At 37.8% G+C, this 20,966-nt stretch overlaps 1 protein-coding gene across 4 annotated transcripts in view; it reads left to right on the top strand.

The window, feature by feature from the left end:
* Positions 1 to 9,212, top strand: part of ERCC6 (ERCC excision repair 6, chromatin remodeling factor) — a 106,280-nt gene extending 97,068 nt beyond the window's left edge. For 3 of the 4 annotated variants that reach the window (XM_074233134.1, XM_074233136.1, XM_074233135.1), the window contains exon 21: positions 313 to 9,206. In XM_074233134.1, coding sequence (XP_074089235.1) covers positions 313 to 735 — 423 coding nt within the window. In that variant the 3' untranslated portion in view covers positions 736 to 9,206. Of the gene's footprint in view, positions 1 to 312 lie in introns of all 4 variants that reach the window. The other variant, XM_074233137.1, reaches the window with a different exon arrangement.
* Positions 9,213 to 20,966: the final 11,754 nt, after the last annotated feature.

The raw sequence follows: 20,966 nt of genomic DNA, 5'->3' as shown, positions 1-20,966 counted from the left end.
AGGTTAGATAAACTTTGGGTTGCTGTCTACTTAAACAACAAAATCAGTAATTTTGTTTTTCATTTGGTTTGCCTTTTGCATTTTGAGTTAAACTTAAAATGTTCTGTAATAACTGATTTGGTTGCTATCAAGATTTAACTCTAAAAATTTCTTTCTCTAGGATACTGATTTAAAAAAGGAAAAAAGTACCCTTCGAACACATTTTAATTTTTCATTTGGTTTGCCTTTTGCATTTTGAGTTAAACTTAAAATGTTCTGTAATAACTGATTTGGTTGCTATCAAGATTTAACTCTAAAAATTTCTCTCTCTAGGATACTGATTTTAAAAAAGATGAAAAAAGTACCCTTCGAACACATTTTAGTGGGAAAGAAGAAGACAGAGAATCTTCAGCTGGTGCTTTAGCTTCATCATCACTGTTGGCTAAAATGAGAACTAGAAACCATCTTATTTTGCCACAGAGAGCAGAAACTGAGAATATGACCCTCCAGCAGGCTTCTGCCCCCCTTCCCACTGCCACAGAGCATGATGACCTGTTGGTAGAAATGAGAAACTTCCTAGCTTTCCAGGCCCGCGTGGATGGACAGGCCAGCACTCAGGAGATACTGCAGGCCTTTGAGTCCAAGTTATCCGCCTCCCAGTCTTGTGTCTTTCGAGAACTGCTGAGGAACCTCTGCACGTTTCACCGAGGTCTGGATGGCGAAGGCGTTTGGAAGCTGAAGCCCGAGTTCTGTTGACCACAACTGTCGGTGGAGCTGAAATTTGTGGATGAGTCTTATTTAACAGATATATTGAGAAAATGATGTAAACTCAGAGTGCTTAACATTGACTTTATATTGAATCTACCTCATAACTGCAACTTCAAGGAAGGAAAAATTCTGATCCAACTTCCAAGTTGCTGTCAAGATGCTAACTAAAAGTCATGATGCTGACTAAAAATTATTTTTTAAAAATTGCAATAAGAACCATGTAGCAGAGAGACAGTGTGGCATAATTGAAATCAGGAAAGACTGGGGTCATGTCCTGCCTCTGGCTTTTATTCACTGTCAGACCCAGGATCACCCACTTAACCTCTATGATCCTCAGGGGACCACTTCCTAGCATTTTTCTTCTAAGTTAAGTTGAGATCTACTGAGATAAATTGATGGAGGGTGCTCACACCAGGATCCGATAAAGATCCTTTGCATATTTGGTAAGATCCATGGATGTATTCGGGGACCTCACACTTATCTCCTTGAAGTTTCTTTGTTACGCATATTTTGTGAGCATTCATAAAAGGATATCAGGGAAAGCATTGTAATTTATTATTATAAAATTTATTAAGCAGGATCTCCAGAATATTAGTTTAGTTTTATTGGTCCAAAAACTTTTTTCCCCATTTGATCAGTCTTATTTCACAAATCAAATTGCTAATATATTATAGTAATAATTATTTTAATATTCAGTTTTAAAGTGTTTTTTTAGATTTACCATCAAGAAAAGTAAATTTCTCTCCAAACCCATTTTATTACTAGTCTTGTGCATTGCTATTGCCTGTTTTTCCCTTAAATTATGAAGGATTTTTCGTCCTAAAGAATGAAAGCTTTAGATAATGCATTATAGTATCTACAAAGAGCTAAAAGAAAGTTATTGAAAACTTCTCTTATAATGCGTTTGCTTCAAACAAAGATATTACCAAGTAACGCTAAAATAGGGTTGTAAAGTTCTATACCTTAAGTGGTTAAGCCAGGATCTAGACAAACCTAATGAAACATATAAGCCTTATCTACTTTGTACCAATAATAATTCTATAAAAGCAAAAATGTTCAGGGCAAATGTAATAACTGTGGATGTTTTGGGTTTCATTTGCCCCAAAACTGTTCACAAATTTGTCTTCTTAGGCTCATTGTGTTCATAATTTTTGAAGAGTTTGGGCATCATGTCCAGTTGTCCTCATTCCTATTTTGGATAAAATCTATTGAGAGAAGCTGTAACCTTCTCTAATCAGAAATATTGTCAAGTTTTTATCATGGGAGATAAATTTTTCATCTCTCTTCAGCTATAGAACTATTATGATTTTGGGCAAGTCACTAAACTCTTTTCCTCAGTTTAACTATTTGTCAACAACTTGGCAATAATGCCTCACAAATTAAAGGGCTTAATAAAGATGAAAGGTGCCAAATGTATATTTGTCAAAATTGTTTCATCAGAGAAAGTTTGTACTTTGATGAAATCACTCAACTTTTCCTTTTTCTTTTGAAAATCCAGCAATGAAATGTATATAGATTTATCTTATGTTTTCTATGTATTTTTATTCATTTATTTATTAAGCATGTTCAATAGTGGTATACAACTACTTCATTTTCTTCTTTCCCAACCTTGACTCTTGCTAATAATTTCAACATGACTCTGCCCTTTACTTTCAGATCCCTTGGCTTGTGAATTCCAAATTCTGCATTTCACTACCATTTCCTTTCTGGATTCTTTTTACTATGTAGACTAGATCCACTACAGATTTGTATTATTCTTCATCTCAACTTGGCCCTCATTGACCCAAGACATTCCTTTTATTCTTCCTTAATTGACTCACTGTCAGTTTTTCCATGACAGCTGTTTCAGACTTCTTTCCTCAATTCTTTCACACCATTTTCTGTAGTTTCACCTTACTTCATACCTTGCTGAGAAAAGAGACTATTTTCCTTGAGCTCCTCCTTCTTTCCTCTCCCAAAATTCCTTGACGCATCTCCTTCATCTTCTCCTTTTCTTTACACTCTAATGAAGATACCATTGTCCCTTGCCTCATCAAGACCAACCCCTCCACTTGTGACCTGGATCCCCTCATAGTCTTTTCTAATTTTCTAATCTTAATAGATTGAGAGCTGGAGTAGACCATCTAGGCCAAGCCTTTCGTTTTACAGGAACACAAAGATTTTAAGGTCACCCAGGTGGTTAAGAGGCCCAAGCCGGATTTCATCCTTGGTCATCTCCCTCCTTTGTCTCTTCTGATCTTCTTGTTCCTTCCTACTCCCTACAGACACATCCAGGCCTTTCCCACATCTTAAGAAAATCTCCCATTCCCTCTCCTGGCTAAAATTTTAGAAAAAAACCATCTCCTTTTCTTCCTTGCACTCCTCACTCTTGCTGTGTCTACCTTTTGACTCTGTCACTCAACTGAAATTGTTCTCTCCTGGGGCACTTTCTTTATTTCCAAGTCTGATGGTCCCTTTTCTTAGACATCTAAAGCATTTGAATCTAGGGAGCATTATCTCCCACTGGATTCTCTTTTCCTCTTGGTTTTCATGACACCAGTCTTTGTTTTCTTCCTCCCTGTCTGATCTTTCATGTATGAATTCATTCTCATCCATGTTCCACCTGTTCAATGGGAGTACACCCTGTGGCTCTCTTCTGGACATATTTTTAATCTTTTGGTGATCTCAGCATATTCAGAAATATTCATTATTCTTCCACACAAACTTCCCTGTTTGTGTCAAGGACTTGACCTTCCTTCTAACCTCCCAGGTTCTCAACCTCAGAGTCTTTCTTGACTCCTCACTCCCCTTCTCCCAGTATATCCAGACAATTGCTAAGTTTTGTAGATTATTCTTTGCAACATCTTTTATATCCATTGCCTTCTTTTTATTTATGGGCTCAGAACCCTAATTTGGACCCTTTGCCCCCTTCTTGCTGAGCTGCTCTCCCTGCCTCAAGACTATACCTTCTCCTCTCCATCCTCTTTATAGCTGCCAAGGTGATAACCCTACGACATAGGTCTGACTACATCTGTTCTCAATGTTGCAGTGACTTCCTATTGCCTTGATAATAAATATAGATTCCTCTCTTGGAACTCAAACCCTTTACAACCTGGTGTCCATCTACCTTTCTATCCTTCCTGTACAGTATTTGTCTTTATAGAGTCTAGAATTTAATTCAATGCTTCTTTGCTGTTCCTCACACACAGAGACATTCCATCTCTCTGTTCTTGCCCAGGCTGACTAATTTCTATGCTTGGAATGTTTTTCCTCTTCCCCTGTGCTTCTTAGAATTCCAAACCTCTTTCTCAGCTGAAGCCAAGGGCTGCCTCCATCCTAAAGGAGGCCTCCCTGCTGCTTGTGATTGCCTCTAAAATTAGCTTGTATTTCTATTATATAAATTTTTGTATTTGCTTATTAATGTCTATGTAATTTCACTCTTAAAATGGAAGCTCCTTGAGGGCAGGGACTATTTCGTTTTTTTCCTTTGTGTTCTAAGAACCTAACAAGGTGTCAGCACATAGCATTGTTTAATAAATACTTATTGATTTCTTGGGGAAATACCTATAAAGGTATTCTTTTATCATGTAATAATTTAAAATATTAACATACATTTTCTATTTTTAGATCCCAAGGAGTTATTTTAAGACTATTTTTTTTTACTTAAGTAGAAACTTATTTTCTATTTATGTCTTTGTCTTTTTCAGAAGTTGGGCATTTTCTTTCACTATATATAGATTCATACCCTCCCCAACTTGCTCCCCACCCCTTACTATATAACTTTTCCTATGAAATTAATGGAAATTCAAGAGGAAGAGAAAAATTCCAAATCAAGAAAGCAAATCTACCTTGTAGTACATTCATTATTGTGATTGAATGAGCTGATGGGAACTGAATATTTGTAAGTAGGGGCAAAAGTTGGTCCAAAAATATAGGAGTATGTGTTTAAATCTAAAAATAACAATTCAGATTTAATTCTTTCAGAATTAAGTTTTATATAGAAGACAAGGATGTACCTTTTGCTAGTGAATGCTGATGGGCTAGAACCTTGAAATTTCATTTATTCAGGTTAATCCTCACTGACAAGATATAAATAGCCTGTTTGCTAAAGAACTTTTTGTTTCTTGTGTTGTTTTTTAGGAACTAATAGGTTTCAGTAGATTGTTTAAATTATTGACATTCAGTAAAATTTTTATATCTCAGATAAGTTGGAATGTGATGGCATTCATACCCAGGAATAACGTATAGAAAGATTACTCTAATATTAAGATGAACAGCACTCTCTACATCTCCCATAACCAACACAGAAAGCCATTTTCTATGGTGTCAATTATTTTTATTAAATTCAAACTTCAGTGTGAAAAATATACTGGTGTGCAACTAAACCCATTAGTTGTACAGATTGGCCTTTTATATGTTGCTGAGATAGAGAGTAAGATTCTTTATGAATTTGGTTTATTTAGTAAATTCTTAATTCTGATCTAGTCTGGAGAATATGAGGGATGGAGGAAGAAAATTCTTAGAATCCTCTAGTTCTTTCAGGGAAGAATATTTAAATTTGTTATGATTTGCTTGGAAGAGAGAAGAGATGGTTTAATTTCTTCAGAAACTCCTCTGTTGATTTAGATTGGATTTTTGCTTTCTATCATTTTGCTTTTCCTAATTATTAATTTTGATCCTTGTGCCCATAGGTCTGCGAAGTACAGCCTATGTATTAAAGTACAGCCTATAGTATTAAAAATAATTATGTAATTCACATGTTAATTGTTAGTATCAACATAAGATTTGATTGTCATTACCATTCCTTACATTATCTCTCAATTCCTATTTAAAAGGAACTTCATATATTTTTAAATAGTTTTTGAAATAACTTTAAGAATATAACGTGGGAGACTGTATTGTTTATTAAGAAAATCAGGTGAGAGTGGAGTTACTTTGCCCTTCTTCTCCCAAAACTCTCCCAAGTTTTAAAAACTTGATGATCTCCCAGAGTAGAAAATAGCATACTTTTATGACTGGCCATGCATTACTTGAATAAGGTCTGATCTGCTCTTTTTAACAAGACTGTTTAGCTCATTGGTCCTGAGGAAAATATGGCACACTTGAAATACGGGTCATAATAACAAAACTTTCTTTTAATTTTCAAACCAAATTTCCATTGGGATTGTGAGGTCTTAGATTAGAGAACATTGGGAGGAGTCTTATTTGAAGAGAAAATACCCAAGATGGGGAAGTTCTAAGGCTAAAAAAAAAAAAATGATTGTTTAAAGATTATAGTAAATGGGAAAAGGTACTCTTCCATTTTCTATTACCCTGTTTTGAGTCTCTCAGTTTATTCCAGAGTATCTGATATATGTTGTCTCAGAATTTTAAACATTTTCTTCTGTCCTTACTAATGATTTAACTTCCAATTTTTAAGGGAAATTTTAAGGGCCCCTTTACTATTTGTATGAGATATGTTGTATGAGATATATTGCACTACTTGTTTTTGATTGAGATTTTCTGAGATACCTACTTTGCTATTGATCCATACGAATTAATCATGACTTTTTTTTAACAAACTTGTGCGGAAAATATAGATTTAGATATATAAATCCTTATGTATATCAGGTGACCCTTCGTCACCTGGTCAGGGTAATTGAGATAAACCTACAAAGAAGCAGCTGATTAATTTTCAGGTAATGTTGCAGAACTATTCTGTCCAAGAGAATTGAGTTTGTTGGGCTCATGCCCAATGAGATTTTTTCCCCCCACAAAACCAGTGAATGGGGGGGGGGAATCTCCTTTATCAAAAAATGACACTAGTCACCATCAGTGGTTTTCAGTCCTTTCATTAGCTCACTAGTATTGATAGTTTGTTTTGACCCATTCACACTCCTTCATTCCTTTACATCTTGTGATCAATGGCATACACTGATTATATTAGTTGATTAGGGTTATTGCAAACTTATGATTTTCATCTCTGATTCTAAATCAGCATTTTCCCCAAAAACTTAACTCTGAGGAACTTTGTGGCATCCTAGAAGTAGGGAGTAGGGAAGGATCTTGAAATTATGATGGAGAGAAGCTGGTGTCTATAATGTTCTTGAATCCTGAAGAATTTTGCAAAGTTTGGAAAGTCCCCTCTCATATTTTGGTTGATAAACTAGTATAAAATCTGAGTCAGTTTTAACTATGTGATAACTAGCAAGGCATCAGAGTTACTATAGATGGAACTTTCTCCTAATCACTATTCCCTATAAAAGCATCTTTTTAAAGTAGGCTGTCTATGGTGACAATGATTTTTTAAAAATTATTTTGTAAGGAAATAATTCACAGAAATGGAGGTGATTTAAATCAACTTTTTTTATGACTAACAAAAGCTAAAGCTCTCATTTTTCTTGAATTCCTTCAAAGAACACTAACTTTAGTTCCAAGTTTTTGATACCTTAGGGATCCATCACTGATACAACATTCCTGTTTCCCCACAGATGATCAAATAAAAAAAAATAAATCACCCTCTAACAGATACTCTTCAAGTGGTGCATGTTCTGAACTTGGACTGGTTCTTGACAACAGACCCAGAATCCCTTACCCAACCAGTACTCAAATCTTTCTAACTTATTAGCACCCTCTGAGGAGTTTACACTCTATAGATGTGATCTTTGAAAACCCAGGCTCACTCTCAGGAAATAAGAGAGCACTGGAAAAATCCCCATTTCTCCCCCTTTCCTAGAATGTAATCACCTTGAGGGCAGACACTTTCCATTTTTTTTAAATCCCCAATGAAAGCACATGCTCCTTAATTGATAAGCTTCTCAAAACCACTTGGATTGGAATGAAATAGATTATTGTTGGAGGTATGTGGAAATCATTAAAAAAGCAAGAAATTGTGGATCTGCCCAATAAAGAATCTGTTACAATAGAAACAATGAATTGTTCAATCCTTATTCAGTCTTGTCGGTTCTTTGTGACCCCATTTGGAGTTTTCTTGGCAGAGATACTGGAGTATTTCTTTGCCATTTCCAGCTCGTTTTGTAGATGAGGGAACAAACAGGATGAAGTGACTTGCCCAGGGTCAGAAAACTAGTAAGATGGGTCTTCCTGCTGCCAGGCCTGTCACTGTGCACATTGGTGCCACTTCGATGCCCAGTGGAAACAACATTAGAGCTAAAATCTGTTGATTCTCAATGGCACCAATAATGGTCTATTTTAGACAGTGTTACATTCTCATGTTCAATTGTAGTTTTATTTATTTTGATAACTATTTCCCAGTTACATTTTAATCTGGTTGAAGGAGTACTCCAGATTATTCAGCCACTGGCAGAACAGTTGACACTCAACCCTCTTGGATGGAGTATTGATTGAGCTTGGGATCTGATGCTTGTGAGCTGTGATTCTCTTGACCTCAATTTTCTCACCTGTAAGATGAGAATCATAAATAGTACAGGTTTGTTGTAAGGATAAAGCAAAATAACATGGAAACTACTTTGCAAACCTTCAGGCAAGATATAAATGCTAATTATCCTGATGATAACCTGAAGGGAATCCATTCCTCTTGGATGAGTATGGTGGTTGGAAAGTTTTTCCTTATTCCATCAAACCTAAAATGGCCTCTTTCCACCTTGTCAACTAAGTGGTGACATGGGTAGAGGGCCCACCTGCAGTCAAGAAGATCTGAGTTCAAATCCAGCCTTAGATTCTTGCTAGCTGTGTGATCCTGAGTAAATCACCTAAACCTGTTTATCTCAATTTCCTCAAGTGTAAAATGAGAATAAGGTACTTATGAGACAATATTTGTAAAATATTTAGCATAATGACTGGCATATATAACTATTTCTTCCCTTCCTCATGTAGTTACTTCTTCCCTCTTGGTCCAAGGAACACAGATCTAATACTTCTTTTATGTGATGTTTTTAAAGATAGCTGTTGTAACACTGTCTTTTCTTCTCCAGGCGCACCATCATTTTCTTCAGATGACCTGGGTGGTAGTCAACTCTCTGTCTGTTAATAGGGGATTAATCATCTCCCCTGTATCACATCTTGATAGATTTTCCCTAATTTTCCACAAAGATATCTGGCATTGTCTCAAGTTATATTGGCAAAATTAAGGCAATTATGTCTTCATACAAGTATATATAATATCATGTTGATCATTTGTAAGGAAAAATGTCACTAGCATGTGTTTGTGTTTCACTTTTCATAGACTTGTTTTTATAGAAACCTAGATTCTAAGGAACAAGTTTGGGAAATGATAATCTTGATGAAACTGAATTTCTTGGCTTGAGTCTCATTTTGTGTTAAATTGATGGTTAAGATAAACTTCCATTTAAAACTCTAGAGACTGGAGATATAAATGTCTCCTGCTGATTTTAAGTAGAACCCCATTACCCACTTCCTTATTTAATGAGCACGACAAGATCACTTTCCTAACCCTCTGCCTTAAGCAGCCTCATTCAAGCCAGGAAAACATTTCAACTCTCTCTTTAACTGAAGTGATCTGTCATCACTGCAATCTGGCAAAGATTATAAATTAAGTTAATTAGCATGTTTTTAATGTAAAATTTAGGTGTCACTTTGAGGCTCTCTGTTGTCTTTCTTTTTAAAGCATATGAAATGTTTGATTGGAAATCCACACTAGTTTTGCTAAGAATGTCCCTAGAGTGTTCTCCAATTCCACTTCAATTCAGTCCACTTGGTGTCTAATGGAAAGAATGTTGGATTTAGAGTTGAGGTTTGGGTTTGAGCCTCAGCTCTGTTACTATGCTTCTTTCAAGTGTCTTCACCTCTCTGAGATTCAACCTCACACAGACATGAGAAGGTTGAACTAGAGGGTCCAGTAAGGTCCCTTCCAACTGTAACATTCTATGATTCTCCTAGCATCAGTCAATAACCACTGATGAGGTGCCATTATGGACCAAGCACAAAGAACTGGGAACCCAAGACCAGCACCTTCTGACCAATCCCTCAGTTCTTATGATTTAGGGGTTGACACAAAGATGACCAACAGCCCAAACAAGAAGAGACATCCATTCATAGTGACATGTCCTTTAGCAAGGAACCAGAGTGCATGTCAGAAGGGCTTATGTTTATCTCATTTGGCTTTGTTTTTAAGTTGAGAAAAGGAAGATAGGCAGAAATATGCCCTCCGATACAGATGACCTGGAGAAGCTCATTGAGCCAGCTCTCCATGAGGCTCAAAGTTTATTCAGTCTTAAATGAAAACAGTGGCATGGCCTTACCAGCCTGAGGACAGGTAGAAGCAACCTTGTGCCATTTTAGATGAAAACAAGGATGCCTTCCTTGTATTGTAAAATTGTAGAAGTTCTCACAGTTTATTTTTCTTCTGTGAATGGGCAAAAATTTTGGCAAATGACCATCAGAATCAAAAATCTTTATTCAGCATCTGCTCTGTGTACATAGACTGAAGGTGAGATAAAAACAACTTTGAACTTTAGCAAGGTTGGAAAAGCATCCCCTTATAGGTTCTTACCTGGAGTGGGAGAAGACTTAGAGTTTTCCACGGACAAACTATCAATGAATAACCTGGAAGAAAGGATTTTCTGGCAATAATAATAATAATAATAATAATATTTATATCATGCTTTAAAGTTTGCAAAGTACGTTAAATGTTAAATTTGATCTTATAACAACTCTGTGAGGTAGGTACTATTATTACTCCCCTTTTCCAGATACAAAAATAGAGGCTAACTGGAGTTAACTGGCTACCTTGAAGCAAAAACTCCTAAAACTAGGGTTGTCAGGATGGAATAAGATCTGTAATGGGGCTCAAAGATGGATGACACATTGACCAAAAAAAAGGGGGGGTAGTCCCCTTTGGATAATGAACCTTACAAATAAGGCACTGGAGGGGAAATAGAAAGGGGGTGGGGGTCACACTGAAGCAAATCAGATCAGTTCCTCTGTAAACTTCAGTGCTGCCTTGTAGTTCAGATGTAATTTCATCCATTTAGGTCTCTTGGAGAGATTTTTTGGCAAAAGAACATCTTTAGCACAAATTTTTCATTGTGAAATAATCAGGTCAAAACTTTTATTTCTATTATTAGAAAATGAAATTTGGAACCTTAGACTAGAGATATTACAATTTGGATTGGCCAATTGTCATGCTGATAAACACAGAAAAGTCAGTTACAAATAGAAAATTAAAACCCTATTTTGTACTTGGCATTATTCATTCATCTGCTTGCTTACTAAGCCAAGAGTCCTGCATCTCACTATGTTTGAGACAACTACAGTGTCTTTGACTGTGGCTGATCAGATGTATACAAGTTCAGAATGTTCTACTACAGGTCAGGCACAAAAGTTCATGTGAACTCCTGGGGTAGGGACTCTGAACTTCAGTATTTCACGTTTCCTTTGAGCTGCTTCATTTCTGCCTTCCTCACAGAGTGCAAGCCCCCTCTCTGATGAGGGCACACTATGCTGGGTGGTCCTGTGCCAATGTCTCCCATGCTGTATAATTAATTCCAAAGTTCTTAAGTGAGACCTTCAGGGTGTCTCAGTATCACTTCTTCTTACTCTCTTGTGAGTGTTTGCCCTGTGTGAGTTAACTATAAAATAGTTTTTTTGCATTCTAACGTGTCCAACTCATTGTAGTTGCACTCTGCAGTAATGTGGGAATGCTAGACAGTTTAGCTCCAGAAAGAACCTCAGTATCTGGTATCTTCTGCCAAGTGATCTTCAGAATCTTCCTAAGACAATTTAAATGGAAGTGATTTAGTTTCCTTACTTGGTGCTGATAGACTATCCAGATTTCTTAGGCATAGAACAATGAGGTCAGCACAACAACTCTGTAGTCTAATACCTTTTCTCTCCCACACTTTCTTTTGGGGCCTCCCAAATACTGAGCTAGCTCTGGCAACATGAGCATCCACCTCATTGTCGGTGTGTACCTCCCTGGAAAGGACACTGCCAAGGTGAATAAATTTGTCCACAGTACTCAAAACTTCTACAGTTGTTATAATTGATGGTTCCACATATGGATGGTGTGGATCACCTGTGTTTTCTTGGTGTTAATTGTTAGGCCAAAATGAATACAAGCAGCAGCGAATCCATCCATACTTTCTTGTCTCAGCTTCAGAGGCTGCATGGAGGGTACAATCATTTGCAAACAGAAGATCCTGCACCAACATTCCCTCCACTTTGGTCTTGGCTTGTAGCCTTTTCAGGTTGAAAGGTTTGCCATCAGTGTGGTAGCTGACCTTAAGGCCATGTTCATCCTTTATGAAGGCATTTGATAACATGGCTGAAAACATAATGCTAAAAAGCCAGGAGCAAAGACACCTTGTTTCACTCCACTGGTGACTGGGAAATCTTGAGAGCATTATCCACTGTCCAGAACCTGGGCATGCATGCCATCATGAGATTGACATATAATACTGATGAATTTCTCCAGGCAACCAAATTTTGACATAATTTTCCATAAACCCTCACGATTGACTGAATCAAAGGCTCTGGTCAAATCTACAAATGTTGTATACAAACCTCTCTTCTGTTCCTGGAATTTTTCCTGGAGTTGTTAGGTAGTAAACACCAAATCAACTGTTCCTCATCCCTTTCTGAAGCCACACTGACTCTCAGGGAGGCAATTATCTTCCAGGTGAAGGATCAGCCTATTGAGAAAGACTCTGGCAAGAATCTTACTAGCAGTAACTGAAAAGAGAAATACCCTTATGATTGTCATAGGGCAATCTATTCCTTTTATCTTTATAGAGATGGATGATGGAGGCATCTTTGAATTCTTGGGGGATAACCTCTTCATGCCATATAACCTGGAAAATTTCAATTAGTTTTTAGATGAGCAGTGGACCCTCTGCTTTGTAGATCTAAGCTGGAAAGAATCAGCACCAGGTGCATTGCCACTTGAAAGGAACCTAATGGGCATTCAAAACCTCTTCTTCAATTGGAACTTCAACTAGGACTGACTGACTTCAACTTGAGGTAAATGTCAGTGGCTTCTGCATTGATTAATGATCTGTTAAGAACATAACAGAAGTGCTCAGCCCATACCTCTAGGATCATGTTCCTGTTGTTGATCAATGTGGATCCATCAGCACTGAGTAGTTGAGAAGCACCATATGTCTTTGGTCCATAAATAGCCATCAGGGCATCATAAAAGAATTTTGGTTTGTTAACTACTTGCAAAAAACTGAGTTTCATCTGCTTGCTTATTAGGCCAAGAGTCCTGCATCTCACTAAGCTTCACCTGTACTTTACTTTTGATGGAATTAAATGCTGCTTTCTTAGAAATGGCTGAACTATCCTGCTATAAAAGCTGTAGAGTTCTTGTTTTTCATTTAGCAGCTTCTGTATTTCCCCATCATTTTCATCAAACCAGTCTTAATGTTTGCTAGTCTTCTGACCCAGATGAGTAAATGCAGTGTACTGTACCCCAGATCTCTGAAAGTTGCCCACCCTTTTTCTGCTCCACTGTTGTAGACTGTGTGTGGCTCAGTTTTCCTTCCAAGTTAGCTCAGTTTTCCTTCCAAGTTAGTTCCTGCTCAGAGAGACCATCTAATCATTTGACATTAATTCTTCTTGTCTTTAGTCTGCTTTGGTTGAATGTGAATATTTAGCTTGGAGAGGACGAGTCTGTGATCAGTCCAGCACTCTGCACCACACATTGTCCTGTCACTCTCACATTGTTTTTATACTGATTACCTGACATGATTATAGTAATTTAAAGAACCAGGACATAAAGGGAAAAGTTCTCTTATTTATTTAGACATGAGTTCTAGGCAAAGATAGATATAAGCAATTTCTTGAGCCAAGCTGAAAGTTTGCCAGGTGGGACATTGTGAATATCATATTGGGGAAATTAAGTAAGGAGAATCCTTTCTGAGCAATGCCAAATAGGTGTTCACCCAGCCTTTCCCACAAGGATTCCACCTCCTGTTTATGCACATCAAAGCCCCATAGAGTTGATGCCATGAGAGATCATTGACCCAGTAGCTTTTTTTAAATTTTTTTTTTTTAGATTTTTCAAGGCAATGGGGTTAAGTGGCTTGCCCAAGGCCACATGGCTAGGTAATTATTAAGTGTCTGAGGCCAGATTTGAACTCAGGTCCTCCTGACTCCAAGGCCCATGCTCTATCCACTACACCACCTAGCCGCCCCTTCAATAGTTTCCTTTTGATGATCATACTTGGAGTCAGACTCAGAACAATATCAGTTAATATATTTTCTATAACAAGTTTCTATAGAAATAGAAAGTTCAAACAATCAGTTTCAGTGAGTTCAGCTTACAAAGATCAAATATCTTAAATAATGGGTCTACAATTTCACATTGGCAACAGCAAGATACCACAGAAAAATCAACTTTTTTTTTTATCATTGTTACACAAATGATTTTGCTTTAAAATGATTAACAAATAACAAAATAGTTGGGATGTTTAAATACAATAATCCTATATTGCATACAGAAAACAGATTTTTATAAAACATTGTCTATAGTAAGACATATTCTGTTACTAATTTTAAAATAGACAAACTTCTGCTGTCAGAATCCCTTTAGATAATGAGAACATCTTTAGGTGATTCTTTTTTATTTTTTTTAATTTAATGTTTATTCTCATTTTGTACAAATAATGTGTTTTATACATTAATAAAATATTCTTGTTTAAGAGTAAACAAAATACCCCCTTCCCAAAAAAATATAGACTCGCTTGAGTGATAAAGTAAAGGGGAGAGAAAAAAACTAAAATTAAAAAAATAGTAATAATTGTAGGTATGGCCAGGTGGCGCAATGGACAGAGCACCAGCCCTGGAGCCAGGAGCACCCGAACCCATATCCAGCCCCATACACCAAATAATCAGTCAGCTGTGTGACATGCAAGCCACCCCAACCCCACTCCCCTGCAAAAACCAAAAAAATAAAAAAAAACCCAAAATAAAATAAAATAGTAATAATAGTAGGTGTGGCTGGGTGGCGGACAGAGCATTGGCCCTTGAGCCAGGAGCACCCAGGTCCAAATCCGGCCTCAGACACCCAATGATCACCCTGCTATGCGGCTCCAGGCAGGCCACCCAGCCCCATTTTCCCTGCATCCCCCTAAAAATAATAATAAAAAATGTGCTTCAGTCTTTGTTCCAACACCAACAACTTTGTCGAGGATGGATCATATTCTTTATTATAAGTCCATCACAAAAGTTACTTCCATATTTTTCCACCATTGCCATTGCTGATTGCAACTCCCTCCTTTCATATTTCTCCACTACCATGTACTATATTTTCTCTCTACTTTCATGCTGACTCTGCTGTAGGGTAGCTGAGTGACACAGCAAACAGATCCCTGGTCCTGGGGCCAAGAGGCCCCGAGCCCCCTTACCACCCCTTAGGCCCAGCATCCACCTGGCCCTATGGTCCCGGACAGGCCATCCAATCCTAGCCCCTTGCAAGAAGTGAAAAAAAAATGCGTTATATCTGACCACTCTCGCCCCCATGGTCCATCCTCTCCTCCATCACTCACATCCCCCCCCCACCCCACCTTCTTACTCCAGATGCCTATACCCCATATGCTGTTTCCTCTCCTAGCCACCTCTAATGAGAGCAAAGATTCCCTCATTCTCCCTTGCCTTCCCCCCTTCCATAACATTGCAATAGCTCATTGTGATAAAGAAAAATTTTATTATATGAAATATCTTGGCCTATTTCCCCTCTCCTTTTTCTTTCTCCCATTACATTTCCCTTTTTTCTATTGACTCCATTTTTGCACCATATTTTATCTTCAAATTCAGCTTTCTCCTGTGCTTCAACTATAAAAGCTCCCTCTACCTGCTCTATTAACTGAGAAGGTTCATATGAGTATTGTCAGTGTCATTTTTCTATGAAGGAATATGTGCAGTTCATCATCATTAAGTCCCTCATATTTTCCCCTTCTCCTCCAATCTCTATGCTTCACCTAAGTCCTGTATTTGAAGATCAAACCTTCTGTTAAGCTCTGGCCATTCCAACAGGAACATTTGAAATTCCCCTGGTTCATTGAAAGTCCATCTTTTTGGAAGAGGACATTCAGCTTTGCTGGGTAGTTCATTCTTGGCTGCATTCTAAGCTCTTTTGCCTTCCGGTATATTATATATTCCAAGCCCTATGAGCTTCCAATATAGTTGCTGCTAAGTCCTGTGTGATCCTGACTGCAGTTCCATGATATTTGAATTGTGTCCTTCTGGCTGCTTGTAATATTTTCTCTTTGACTTGGGAGTTCTGAAATTTGGCTATAATATTCCTGGGGGTTTGATTTTTGGGATCTCTTTCTTGGGGGGATCAGTGGATTCTCTCCATTTCTGTTTTCCCCTCTGCTTCTAGGATATCAAGGCAATTTTCCTGTAGTAATTCTTTGAAAATGATGTCAACACTCTTTTCCTGATCATGACTTTCAGGTATTCCAATAATTTTTAAATTATCTTTCCTAAATCTGTTTTCCATATCAGTTGTTTTTTCAATGAGATGTTTTACATTTTCTTCTAATTTTTCATTTTTTTGGTTTTGAAGTATTGATTCCTGATTTCTTGTAAATTCATCAATCTCCCTGAGTTCTATTCTTTGTCTGAAGGATTTGTTTTCCTCAGAGAGCTTTCTTATCTCTTTTTCCATCTGGCCAATTTTACTTTTTAAAGCATTCTTCTCCTCAATAACTTTTTGAACTGTTTTATCCATTTGACCTAAGCTGGTTTTTAGCATGCTATTTTCTTCAGCATTTTTTTGGATTTCCTTGACTAGGCTGCTGACTTAATTTTCATGTTTTTTCCTGCATCTCTCTCATTTCTTTCCCCAGTTTTTCCTCCTAACTCCTTCGTTTGATTTTCAAAGTCTTTTTTGAGCTCTGTCATAGTCTGAGCCCAATTTCTGTTTTTCTTGGAGTCTTTAGATGCAGGAGCTTGTGCTTTCTCATCTTCAGACTGAGTATTTTGATCCTTCTTGGGCTCACATGCAAAATATTTCTCAATGGTGTTCCTCTTTTTTCTCTGCTTGCTCATTTTCCCAGCCTAAGGCTGTTTTGGGGCGCTTTCTGAGCTTTTGGGACACTCCCACAAGGGTCTCAGTGTGTGAGGCTCTGTCCTCCCTCCTGGTCTGTGAATGACCATAAGCGCCCCCCTCTGCCATGGGGCTGAGGTGGGGGGGGGGCTGCTGTTGTATGGTGGGGGTCTAGATTGCGATCAGGATCTGAATGTGATCAGAACCCCAGTGTCCTGTTCCAGGGGCAGAGGACAGAGCTCTGCAGTCTCTCTTCACTCCCCTCCCTAGGTTCAATGGGCTCATGCCCTTGGGGCTCCTGCTTACCAACTCCTCCAGCTTCTGGTTCCTGTACTGGCCACACTGCTGCTCCCTGCTCGCTGTGTGCCCTGAGGGCTGGGCTTCATGTGCTCGCTCTGGCAGAGGTCCCCCGCTGTTCCCCCACTTTGTGCCCCGTGCTCCCCCGGTGTAGCTCAGGAGACTCCCCCGCTGCTGTGATTGCAGCTCCCAGAGCCTTGGAGCTGCCTCCGGGAGGCTGAAGTTCTTTTGTTCTGGCGGGCCACCACTCTGGCAGGCCGCCCCTCCGACCTCTGGGAGCAGAGCCTTTCTGCTCTTTTTCAGGTTACCTTGAGTAGGAGAACTGCCTCCTTGGGACCCTTTGTGCATTCTGTCTCTTGAAAATTTAGTTAAAGTCCTTAGTTTTGATGATTTCTGAGAGAGAGCCTAAGACAGGATCCATTCTTGTTGCCATCTTGGCTCCGCCCTCATCTTTAGGTGATTCTTAAGTAATTTGTATACATTTCTACATATGTTCTATTTTCAGATGAAGCAACCAAACATAAATATCAGATTACTTTTCACTAACATAACATTTTTAAATCTTATTTCTTAGCACAAAAACAAAACAACAAAAAGTTTCTTAAAATTAACTTTATAAAGGAAGAGATTCTTCTGGAGTTGATTCTTATTTTAGGTTCTGGAATATAATTAAATAGGCAAGATTGCTGACTTTAGACCTAAAATGTTGAATCATTTCATTGTTTTTCTGAAAAAGCAAAATCTTTATCAAAATAACAAACCTTACTCTACTCTAAATTAAGATTCATCCATTCAATCTGACTGCCTAGAAAACTTTTAATTGCACAACTGAAATAATTTTTTTTTTAGGTTTTTGCAAGGTAAATGGGGTTAAGTGGCTTGCCCAAGGCCACACAGCTAAGTAATTCTTAAGTGTCTGAGCCCTGATTTGAACTCAGGTACTCCTGACTCCAGGGCCAGTGCTCTATCCACTGAACCACCTAGCCACCCCAACTGAAATAAATTTTGCCTTTAAATATATCACTAGAGATAATCTAACTTCTAAAAATCCTTTTTTGGTATTATAAAGTTTCCTTTTTCTTTGTACAATCACCAAGTTTCTTCTTTAAAGGACTATATAAACATTTGATCAATAACTTCAAATACCTCAGTCAACAATCTCAAGTTTACAGTCAAATAATCTTTAATTTCCTTTTAGTACAGTTTAGTTTATTATTCCTTAAATTACAATACTTTAACTTAACCCATTCTTTTTTTCCAACAGCACAATTTTTAATCTCACAATGTGCAGATAAGAGAAATTGCCCTTACTAGTAATTATTAGCTGATACAATTACCAAATTTCACAAGAATAAAGCAATTACATCTAATTAATAAAATAATAAGTTAACTTTTATAGTGTCTGTTCTAGGCAGTGTGTTGAGTACTTTGCAATCATAAAGTATAGAAGTGAGGTAACTTATTTCAGGTTTCAAATCCATGCATTTCCCCAGTTTATCTTGATGCCAAATAGTTTAACAAATTCTGACTTATTTATTCTTCCTGGACAGAAGCAGGAATGGGAGCAGGAAAGTGAGATGGGCAGAGCCACTTTCCTTATGATGGAAGTTTGAAGGGGAGACTGGAGGGAGAGCTGAGCCAGGTCCTCTTCTCATCTCTCCAATTTCCCAGGTTTAAAACTTAAGAACCAAGTTCTTAAGTTCAGAACTTAAGTTCAGAAAAGCGACCAGAGGGGAAGAGTCCACAGACTGGGTGAGATCCTTTCTTAGGGGAGCCCAGAGGGATGAGAAAGTGAGAGGTTGGAAGGGATAGATAATGAGGGGCAAAGAGTGAGGAAGGGAGCTGACAAGTTTGTGGGAGAAGAAAAGACACTTCTACAAACCAAAGATTGTAGCAATTAGACCTCTATAGTTTTAATTCCTTTTTTGAGATCAATCCAAATTAAGACTGAATAATTTGGGACCATCTCTTAATTGTATATGCACTGGTAATGTTTATGATTATCAGAGCTACAGAGAACAGAGGTACCAGTTTTTAAAAAAAACAACAAATCATACAGCAAAGGTTCCAGTTTAAAGAAAACAAATACCAGAAGATATCCTTCCCAGAGGAAATGAGTTCACCTGTTTAAGCATGATTTTTGTCCCCCAGAACAGAGACTGGAGAAGCATGAGTCATTAGTACTGGTTCAAGTTAGAGCAAGGAAAGGGAGGAAGAGACAGACATCCCTCTTTCAAAGCCATGACTCCAATTAAGAAGCTGGGGGGCACCCATCAGAGTGTGTCAAAGATGGGAGGTCTGGTATTTCCATTTCTGTTGCCCAATCCAAATCACAGTACCAAAAATGAGGAAAATTATCCTGAGTTTTGACCCTAATAAAAAATAAAACTATATATTTTAATCTCCAGAGTTTGCCCTAATAAAGAACAAGTGATATTAGCCAAACTTGTGTTAGTTCCCAGAGTTTGAGCTTAAGAAAGCACAAACACATACATGTTTGACTCTGTGATAAAAAAAAAAAAACAACACATGTCTGGGATTGGGGGGAAGAGTCCAACTTGGGACCACCAGATCCCTCAGGAGTAAGATCTTAAGACCCATTTATTTATATAATAGATGAAGGACCATCAGATGATTAGTAGCAGACAATAAAGCCATAAATGTTATGGTTTTTCTCCCTGATTCAGGAGCCTGGCCTCATGTCACTAGCCAGAAAGACTGTCTTATCTTGTCTCAGGAAATCAGAGACCTTTCAAATGCAGATTTCCGCAAAGCAATTCTCTCTCTCTCTCTCTCTCTCTCTCTGGAGAGAATCTGTGCCATCCTGTCTCAATAAGGGACCCATAGTCCCTATCAGTAACTCAGACAAGGAGAAAGTTGACATCTTTTATACTCAAGTAATAGAGGAAGAAAAGCCAACTTTGACAAGAAATATGTTTAAAACAGTCACTTTTAACAACACACACACACACACACACACACACACACACACACACACATATGTTCTTGACCTTGATTGAGAATTTATGATATTCATAAAAAAAAGAGAAATAACAAAGAGATACATGCCAGGAGTCCAGTCAATAATAGAAAAAATGGGCACTATTAGAAATTGATTCAGAATAGGAAGAATGGTCATATCTCTTAAGAGTCCATTAATGGTTTGATTGTCAAATCAAAAAGGAAGTCTCAAGTGATCTGAGCTTAGCCTTAGCATTTTTATCACTGAGGTGGATGAAAGCACAAATACCATGCATTTCAAAGCTGAAAATCATTATATTACATGATAAGAGTCAAAAGAGTGAAGAGCCCAAAGAATCTTGAAAGTCTAGACACTGGATTGAATACAATAATATAAAATTTAACAGTAACAAATACAAAGTTTTAACTTCAAAAATAAACCTTAGGGGTGACTGGGTGGCACAGTGGATAGAGCACCAGCCCTAGAGTCAGGAGGACCTGAGTTCAAATCCGATATCAGACACTTAATAATTACCTAGCTGTGTGGCCTTGGGCAAGCCACTTAACCCCATTGCAAAAACCAAAAAATAAAATAAATAAATTTTATAAGTATAAATTGCAGGAGCAAGGGGTTGTTACTAGACAATACCTTGTCTGCAGAATAACTAGGGGCTCTGGTAGAAAGTTCAATATGGTAACCAGGAATGTTAAAGCAATATTAGATAGCAGGGAAAGATACTGTGAATAGGGCTGCCTTAGTTTGACAGTATTAAGGATATTGTACTCAGTTCTGGGGATCCCACTTAATAAAGGATCTGGATAAGCTGGGGAGCACTGGAGGAAACCAGACAAGATGGGAGAAAACCCATAATCTATGCTATATGAAGATTAAAAAAAATCAGGAATGTTTAAGTTTCAAAAGGGAAAAATGTGAAAGGGAAGGCCAGCTTTCTTAATATATCTGAAGGCAGGTGGAAAAAAGGATTAAACTTCTGCTTGACCCTAGAAA

Source organism: Macrotis lagotis, chromosome 4 (genome assembly GCF_037893015.1).
Source record: "Macrotis lagotis isolate mMagLag1 chromosome 4, bilby.v1.9.chrom.fasta, whole genome shotgun sequence".
In the NCBI taxonomy this organism is placed as follows: Eukaryota; Metazoa; Chordata; class Mammalia; order Peramelemorphia; family Peramelidae; genus Macrotis; species Macrotis lagotis.
The sequence above is the reverse complement of the archived record's forward strand: the minus strand, read 5'-3'. Positions and strand labels throughout refer to the sequence as shown.